The sequence below is a fragment of the Trifolium pratense genome, linkage group LG4 (genome assembly GCF_020283565.1).
Source record: "Trifolium pratense cultivar HEN17-A07 linkage group LG4, ARS_RC_1.1, whole genome shotgun sequence".
Taxonomy (NCBI): Eukaryota; Viridiplantae; Streptophyta; class Magnoliopsida; order Fabales; family Fabaceae; genus Trifolium; species Trifolium pratense.
The window spans coordinates 18548825-18558284 of NC_060062.1; the positions used below are offsets into that span (position 1 = coordinate 18548825).

Here is a 9460-nt window from a genome sequence, read left to right on the forward strand (position 1 = left end):
CTTAATTCATGCATAGGATTATTCAGATGATCCAGCATCTGATGGCACATCATAGCTCAGCATCTATTATGGCATACCATGGCAATACCAATAACTACTCCCCCTTTTTAGCCACAAAATAGACAAAATGGGAACTGCATAAAATAATATCCAAAAGCAGTGCAGATAGTAGCAGAACAGAAAGTGCAGACAAAATATTACAAACCATGCACACTAGGTGCTAAATTCAGGACTCAGCCCACAGACATGCAAAACAAAAAAAAAATCCAAATAAAGAAACATCAGAATTACACAGAAGCACTTGGGGAGGAATCACTTTCTTCTCCTTCAGCATCTGAGTCAGCTTCTTCTTCACCACTAGTACCATCATCACCTGCATCAGCTGCTTGAACTGCAGCCTCTTCAACCCTGAGAGCATGTATCATCCTTTCAAACTGCAACTTCTTTTCATCTAGCTCCTTACAGTTTGCTTCCAGCATAGCAATCATCTCCTTCCTTGTCATAGGAGTGTCAGCAGCAGCATTTGATGGTCCAACAATATCTGGAGCATGCTGTTTACTGTACAGCTTTTGATGAATGGCCAGAGGAGTTGCCCTCTTCTTAGCAGACTCACCCTCATGCCTTATATTAGGATGTTGGGACAAGATGATGTCACAGATCAAAGTTGGAAATGCAATGGGTTGCTTGGTGACAGAGGTCTTAGCATGCTGCACAACTTGATTGAAAATATATAGACCAGCATTAAATTTTGTACCAGTACCAATCATATAAATGAGCTTACCCAGATTTGTTGCAATGTCAGAAGCATGTGTAGTAGGAACCCAGTTGACAGATGCAATACGATTCAAAATGGCATACTTTTGGGTCAGCTTGACTGCAGGTACCTTCTCCTTCTTTGGCCAGGTTTTCACTTTTTCAGCTGTGATAGTTTTGCAGACCACATTGTCAGATACCTCTATGTCAGGATGAGGATCATCAGCATTACCCAGCACCTTGTTGATCACACTTGGAGAGAATGTCACACATTTTCCTCGAACATATACCTTCTTAAATTCTTTGTCCAAGGGATTGTCACAACCTATAGGAATGTTGACAACAAACTCCCTAACCAGCTTCTCATAGCAAGAGCCTAAGCCCCACACAGTTTTGATCAATCCAGCATCATTGATCAAACTCACAATCTCTTCACATTCCAGAATATCTTTGCCTAGTTCCCTTTCCAGAGCCAATCTTCTTTTGCAAATGATTCCCCATCGTTGAGCATAAGATGGAAGATGAAATGAAACATTGTCACAAGGGAAGTCTTCAGTATCAGGAGCAGCAGATTGAGGCATGACCTTCTTAGCAGACATAGCCTTCTTAGCAGGAGGCTTGATGCTTGAGTCATCCTTTTCAGCTTCAAAATCAGAGTCACTTGATGGTGCACTCTTCCTTTTCAGCACACCCTTTTTCTTTTCAGGAGGAGGTATAGGTTTGCTCCATCCTTTCTTAGGACCATATTTGACAGGCTTCAGAGTAGTGTCCTTTGTTTTCTTGGTGACAACAGGGGTAGTGGTAACAGCAGGTGCAGGTGTAGTGGTCCTGCTTCTCAGTCTTCTTCCAATTCCCTTCTGAGTAGGTGGAGGTTGCAGATCTTCTTCAGAAGGAACTTCATCAACATCCACTATGTTCTGTTCTTCATTGGTGGTTTTCTCGGAATCCTCACCAGCTTCACTCTCTGGCTCAGAATCAGCCACATGTTCAGGAGTACTATCTTTGTTTACTTCCTCTTCAGTGGAAGCTTCAGTATTAGATCCACTGCCAAACGATCCAGTTGCAGTGTTAGCATGTGGGCTCGAACCTCCTTTGGATGCTTCAACATCCTTCTCAGCATCAGTTGGTATAGAGGATGGCTCAACACCGGTTGGAGCATCGGTTACAGCAGCCTTTTCTTGGGATTTTTTAGCAACATCAGTTATGACATTCGTGGGAACTGTCATATTCTCAGGACCACTAGGATTATTGGTCACAAAAACATTCTCAGCAACATTTTGTGTTTTTCCTAGGGTTTCAACAGAACTAGGGTTTTCCTTTGCAGAAAGGGTTTCTTGATTCACCTTTTCAGACACAGACTTAACACTTTCTTCATTAGCTTTATTAGACGATTCAACATTCGCATTTTTGCCGGAGGCAACATCATGCGATTCCACATTCGCAGTTTCAGAAGGATCCTTATTCAAGTATAGACCAGACATGCTCAAACCCCTTTTTACGGGAGATTGAGGTTTCTTCTTCTTAGACTTAATAGTATCAGACTTAATAGAAATTGAAGGAGACGATTCACTTACTTTCTTAGTAGATTTTGCAGATTTCTTCTTCTTAGAACTAGTTGCAGGGATACTTGATATGGGCATCGCATTGACCACAACAGTTGTTCCTTCCTTCTTAGATTTTGATCTTGTTTTCACAGTATCAGCAATTTTGTTTTTGATCTGAGCGGAACCGGAAGATTGAGACATTTTCACAAGAAAGTTGTTGAAGTTTTTGATGATTTGAGATGATGATTTTAGGTTGCAGATCGCAGCAAGAAGTTTAGTGGAAGTTGAAGGTTTAGAGAAGAAATAATGATGATATGAGAGTTGATAGCGTGTAATTGAGAAGTTATGGAAAGTATTTTTTGTCTTTCCTTGATTTACGTGCGCCAATAGTTGAAATTTGGAGAACAAAACGGTTGTGCGCACATAATGCCTTAACTGCTATAATTCCTCATGTAGGCAAATTCCCAATTTGCCCCTAAGCCTTTCAAATTGATGAGCATCTAATGCTTTGGTAAAGATATCAGCTACCTGTTCTTCAGTTGCAACATGCTCCAATTTCACAATATTTTCTTCCACTAAATCCCTGATGAAGTGATGACGAATGTCAATATGCTTAGTTCTACTGTGCTGTATAGGATTTTTTGAAATATTTATGGCGCTTAAATTGTCACAGTACAATGTTAGAGCATCCTGTTCAACATTGTATTCCTTAAGCATCTGGTTCATCCACAATAATTGAGAGCAACTACTCCCAGCTGCAATGTACTCAGCTTCTGCAGTGGATAGAGAAACACAGTTTTGTTTCTTGCTAAACCATGAGATAAGATTCTCTCCTAGGTAAAAACATCCACCAGAGGTGCTTTTTCTGTCATCAGCACATCCAGCCCAATCTGCATCACAATATCCCATCAACCTAGCATTGTTGGTGTGGGAATACATTATTCCATAATCAGAAGTTGCATTGACATACTTCAAAATTCTTTTTACTTGGGTAAGATGACTCATTTTTGGCTCAGCTTGGTATCTTGCACATACACCAACAGCAAAGGTGATGTCAGGTCTGCTAGCTGTGAGGTATAGTAGGCTTCCTATCATGCTTCTGTACAGGCTTTGGTCTACATCTACACCTTTCTCATCCTTGGTTAATTTCAGATGTGTGGCAGCAGGTGTTCTTTTGTGTGCAGCATTCTCCATGCCAAATTTCTTTATGATATTTTTAGCATACTTGCTTTGAGACACAAATATTGTGTCTTCCATCTGTTTTACCTGTAATCCAAGAAAATAGGTTAGTTCACCTACCAAGCTCATCTCAAATTCAGACTGCATCTGTCTCACAAAGTGTTGGACCATCGGTTCCGCCATCCCTCCAAAAACTATGTCATCAACATATATTTGTGCTACCAACAAGTTTCCATTCATTTCTTTGACAAACAGGGTCTTGTCATTTCCACCTTTCTTGTATCCTTGGTTGATCAGGAATTCAGTTAGCCTTTCATACCAAGCCCTTGGTGCTTGTTTCAAGCCATACAAAGCCTTTTTCAGTTTGTAGACATGATCCGGATGATTTGGATCTATGAAACCTTTGGGCTGTTCAACAAACACTTCTTCATGAAGATACCCATTTAGAAAGGCTCTCTTGACATCCATTTGGTAGAGTTTGAGTTTGAGGATGCAAGCTACACCAAGAAGCAGCCTTATGGATTCTAGTCTTGCTACAGGGGCAAAGGTCTCATCAAAGTCAATTCCCTCCACCTGAGTGTAGCCTTGAGCTACCAGTCTTGCCTTATTCCTTGTTACTGTACCCTTCTCATCAGACTTATTCTTGTATATCCATTTAGTACCTATGACATTTACTCCATGTGGTCTTGGAACAAGATCCCAGACTTCATTCCTCTTGAATTGATTCAATTCTTCTTGCATTGCTCCAATCTAGAACTCATCAGTTTTTCAATCTCTTTATTGAGAGTCTTAATTATATCCAGACATTCATTCTTCTCAGCCTGTAGTTGGCAATTCGCCTTCTTTTGTTTTTCCAAGGCTTTGCAGAATTCATTGCTCCTGATGAATAAGTCCTTGTAGGTAGCTAGTAGTTCTTCATAGGATGTTTCATCACATGATTCAGCATCAGATTCACAGACACCTGTCAATGCATTGACAAGTTTAGCAGATTCACCTTCATCTTCTTCTTCTGAATCATCCTCATCTGTCCAAGTAACAGCAAGACTCTTCTTCTTCTTCAGGAAAGTAGGGCATTCAGATTTTATATGACCAAATCCTTCGCACTCATGACACTGAACTCCTCTAGATGAAGTACTTTTGTCATCACTTCTGGTCCTCCTTTGACTAGATACAGGTTTGTTGAAGTCAGATTTGGTGCTTGGACCATTGAACTTATTGTTGAAGTCAGACTTGGTGCTTGGACCATTGAATTTATTTCTTTTGTCCATCCTCTTCATGATACGGTTGAACTGTCTCCCAAGTAACACCATGGCCTCAGATAAGCTTTCATCACTCTCCATCTCTATCTCTTCATCTTCTGCAGTATCAGAAGTAAAAGCCAAATTTTTGTTTTTCTTCTCTTTTCTTTGGTTTATGCTCATCTCATATGTTTGAAGTGAGCCTATTAGTTCATCTACTTGAATGTTGGCCAGATCCTGAGATTCTTCTATTGCTGTTACTTTCATGTGAAACCTCTTAGGTAGAGATCTGAGGATTTTGCTCACCAGCTTTTCATCTGATATGGGTTCTCCCAAGGCATCAAATGAATTAGCAAATTCTAAAATATTCATGTGAAAGTCATGAATATTCTCTTCTTCCTTCATACTCAGATTTTCAAAGTTCGTACGAAGCATCTGAAGTTTGGACAGCTTTACCTTGTTGGTTCCTTCATGTGCTTTCCTGAGTATTTCCCACGCCTGTTTGGCCACAGTGCATCGTTTAACAAGTCTGAACATGTTGATGTCCACCCCATTGAATATGGCATTTAAGGCCTTTGAGTTTCCCAGAGCTAAGTCATCCTCATCTTTAGAATAGTCTTTTGTAGGCTTGATTTCACTGGTTACCTTTCCATCCTTATCAATAACCATTGGGGGTTCCCATCCATTTTCTACAGCTTTCCATGTTCTGCTATCAATGGATTTAAGAAAAACCATCATCTTAGCTTTCCAGTAGTCATAGTTCTCAGGCCCAGTTAGCAGTGGTGGTTTAGAAACCGTTCCTCCTTCCTTGTCCATCTCACCAGAAATTTCCGTCCCTGAAGCTCACCCTGAGTTTCGAGCAGGGTGCCTGCTCTGATACCAATTGAAATTCTGGCACACTAGTGTTAAGATGTTGTACTCAACGCTTCACCACTATAATACAGTTTTAATGCGTGAATCAATGATCCAACATCCAATAGCGCATACACAAGGAATAATAAACTAAACAAACTGAAAGTAAATTAACACAGTAATTTGTTAACCCAGTTCAGCATAAGCCTACTCTGGGGGATACCAATCCAGGAGTGAATCCACTATGATAGTATTAGTTTGAAGCCCTCAATAAACTTCCCGTTTATGACTTCTCACCTAATCACCACCCGTGCTATATTCTACCTAAGACACACCTAGGTATGAGAACCTCCGCTCACCTCCTCTTGACCACAGCCACTGTGATCGTACAATACTTAGATTTAATAAGTGAAGACACAATTCATAGAACACTCACACCACTTCCGTGCTTAAAAGCTTTGGAATGGTATACACACACTATCTCCTTGCTTAGAAGCTCCAGAGATATTACAATGCACAAACACACAGTTCCTAGTCTAGTGGAAAATCAACACAAGACTTAGAACACAATAGACACAATACTAAAACCTAAACTCACGCTTTGTAAGACTCAAATCTGGTTTCAGTGAGTTGAACAATGGTGTCAACATTCTTTAAATAACCTTCACTAGCTCAGGCAAGGTCTACAATTAGGCTTCAATAGCGCAGCTTGATTAAAGGTTCCTTCAAGGAAAAATCTTCAATTAAAATGTTTTGTTTCCTTAACTTGAAGATCTGATTAGCAAGCAAAACTTGATCACGAGATCCATTATTAATTATACGTGACAACGCTCCTTATCACAAACGAACATTTATTGTGGATTCTAAATTTAGAACTTAGGCGCGAGATCTCAACATACACAGGCACGGCCTACTGGATGTGGTATCCAATGTTGAAGCATTGTACCCAACATCTTGCTTATACTGGATGGTGGAAGCATGTAGTTCCACATCAAGAAGGATCACATGTTTTAGCAAAATGAGGCCAACCATACAACGCCAACACTTTCTAGCTCAGGATCGTATTCGACGATTTCAGGATCTGTTTCTTGCATACACTAAAGAAGATACCTTTAGCAGCACAGTTTTAAGTATTTTTGGTTGTTCTTATACACAAAGATTCAACCATTGGGATTCCCAGGTAAGAGAGGTGGATCATTAGGATCGCTTAAGTACCATATCTTGCCTAGCCAGAATCGTGTGTTAGTTTATTTTTTGCAAGAACGGAGTTTTAAATTTTTTTTTCCCGAAATATTTACAATTCCTAAGCTACGCTAGTGACTTTGTAAACACAATCCCCGACAACGGCGCCAAAAACTTGACGGTGGTTCTGCAAGTGCACAGAATCTCTACCAAGTAATAAAGTGATAAGTTTATCGTTCTCCACAGGGATTGTGCCCAAGTTACTAGTTTCGCTTAGGAATGATTTTGCATTCGTTTTGGTGTTTGAAGATAATTGTGCTGATAAAATAAATTACAATAATTAAAGTGCAGAAATTAAATGACAAAAATAAATGGTGCGTGTGTGTCCACACGGGGTGGTTAAGTGTAGTCGGATCCCTCCCTTACTTCTGCTTGGTGGTTATTCCCTTGTTTCCCTCTATTAGGAATTAGACTATTTAAAATAGGTTCAGAAACAATCATTCCCTATTTCTATTACAAACTGTTCAGAGTCTAGTTAGTGGTTACCCTTACTCTATTCAAGTATCATCGCCTCAGGTTCCACTTTTTTGTTAAAAACATTGGTATCATTACCTTAGTGCCTCCATGTGTCATAAGTCGTCACGTGTGCCTCTAACTAGTCCTAACTCTGCCTCAGGTAGAAATTATCGTGCTTTCTAATTCTATACTATGACCTCAGATACCGAATTTAATGATCTCATCTTGGCCATAGCATACCGTCCTTCATTCGGGATTACTAGCTTCGTTTCCTATGTGATATCCACTAGATCCTTAGATTTTATTCTAATGTGATCGGTATTAAAATAAATATAAAACCAGACAATAAAATAGTTTGCAATCAGAAAGAATTGAATTTATACACAAATTGTACAAAATACAAAATCAAGTATTCGTAAGGGAGTTCCTCGACTCCACCTAACCTAGGAAAAATAAATTACAAAAGAACCTTATTGGTCTTGGAGTTCCTTGACCTCTTTGCCTTCTCCTTAGAGTTCTCCTAACTCAGAGTGAATATTGAATATTCTCAATATTTTTTTTTGGAATGAATAATAGTGAAGGAGGAAGGCTCTATTTATAGTTTTTCAGCTGAGTTTTGGCCTTTTCTGCGCGTCCATTGCACCCATCGTGGCCACGATGACGTGTATTTTCGCCTCATCGTGGCCACGATGGATCATATCGTGGTACGATGAAAGATTTCTTTAGGATCTTCTGCGTGCTTTTGAAGTCATCATCGTGCCACGATGACAAGTCATCATGAGACGATGGAAAATATTTGTTGCAGATTTTCTTCAATTTAACCGCCTTCTCATCGCGCCACGCCAGGATTCATCGTGGGTACGATTGTTATGCTGCTTTATTACGTTTTTGCCCTTTTTTGCTGTTTTTTCCACTTTTCTTGCTTCTGGGCCAAGTAACTTCACTTTTTCAGGTATTTGCTTGCTTTTGGGCTTCAATTACTATTAAAACTACCTAAATTACTACTAAAAATAACATATATAATTGACTGTCATCAGTAATTTATAGAGATAATACATTTTTGGGGTCTAAACCCTCTACAAAAAAAATTATTTGTTGGGGGCCTAAAGCCCTAGCTTAGGTCGCGTTACCGTTAGGCCGTCCCTGTGCCGTCTATGGGAACCTAGTTTCCTCGTCTTTTGTTTTCTAAAACTTAAGACCAAAACTACCAATGACAATGGCCACCGAAAACAACGTCATCTCTAACAGCAAACCGAAACTCCGCCTAAGCATGGCGCAATATTACGATGACAGTCGCGATGGAAGTACAACCACCCAACAGGGCCGGTAACTGATCAACTGATGGCAACCATCATTCAAGCTATCAACAATCAAAACATGATAATCCAAGATTAGAACTTGGCAACTTGCGCCTTGAAGTTGTCGAGGAATCCCGCATATTGCAAGGAGCGACATCGAAGACGTGATTCTCGTACTCCCTCGGAGAGAAGAGAATACATTGTTTCAAGATAAAGATCCCCGCGACCACATGATCGGTGAATACCCCTTTAATCCACGCAGGGACATAACTCCACCTTGACGATCCCCTCACGGAGACCTCGAGATAACCGGCGAAGGAATCACCGATCTCCACCACACACCAATCAAGGACGTTTATTCAAGATATATTCAAAATTATTTATGACCCTTATATATTATAGTTAATTAATCGCTATCGACACACTATGTTGATATAGACCGTTCTCACCTATCGAACTCTCACGGGGTCATCATCTTCACCAAATTTGTGATCGTAATAAAAGTGCATTAGCTAATAAACACATGAATGCCACAATTTTTTATTGCAAATTGCGTTTATGTGGTTCAATTTTTTTCTTCTTTTCTTTTCAAACCTAGTGTACTACTATAAATTATAATGCATGTGCATCTTTTAAGAAGGTTGCCAACCAATAGTAGTAGCGACATGATGAGTCTAATAAATTACGATTTCTTCACCGAATTTCGAATGTGACACTCGAGATTTTTTTTTTGGACTGAATATGACACTCATGATCTTTTCTAAATATGCTGAATTTTGTGAAAAGATTTCTTAGAATTTGAACAAATTAATTTTATTAATTAATGTTACTCCCCCGTCACACAACAAGTAATTCATTTTTGGCTATTTCACAAAATAAAAAAATTGTATAAACAAAA

The 9460-nt window shown here is 39.5% G+C and overlaps 1 protein-coding gene across 1 annotated transcript; it reads right to left on the reverse strand.

Annotated features, from left to right (window-relative positions):
- Positions 1–287: 287 nt before the first annotated feature.
- Positions 288–2498, reverse strand: LOC123922216. The gene is made up of 3 exons (XM_045974958.1): positions 1295–2498; positions 782–1207; positions 288–715 (listed from the first exon to the last, which is right to left on the reverse strand). The coding sequence occupies exons 1-3, from the start codon at positions 2496–2498 to the stop codon at positions 288–290; spliced, it is 2058 nt and encodes a 685-aa protein (XP_045830914.1).
- Between the last annotated feature and the right edge of the window lie 6962 nt (positions 2499–9460).

Bases quoted from the DNA above. Each gene is read 5' to 3' on its own strand.
- LOC123922216 (XM_045974958.1), bottom strand. From the start codon at position 2,498: ATGTCTCAATCTTCCGGTTCCGCTCAGATCAAAAACAAAATTGCTGAT. The intron at 1,208-1,294 runs GTGACAATGTTT...AAAGGGAACTAG, and splicing joins TGATACTGAAGACTTCCCTT to GCAAAGATATTCTGGAATGT. The intron at 716-781 runs GTAAGCTCATTT...TTTTCAATCAAG, and splicing joins TGACATTGCAACAAATCTGG to TTGTGCAGCATGCTAAGACC.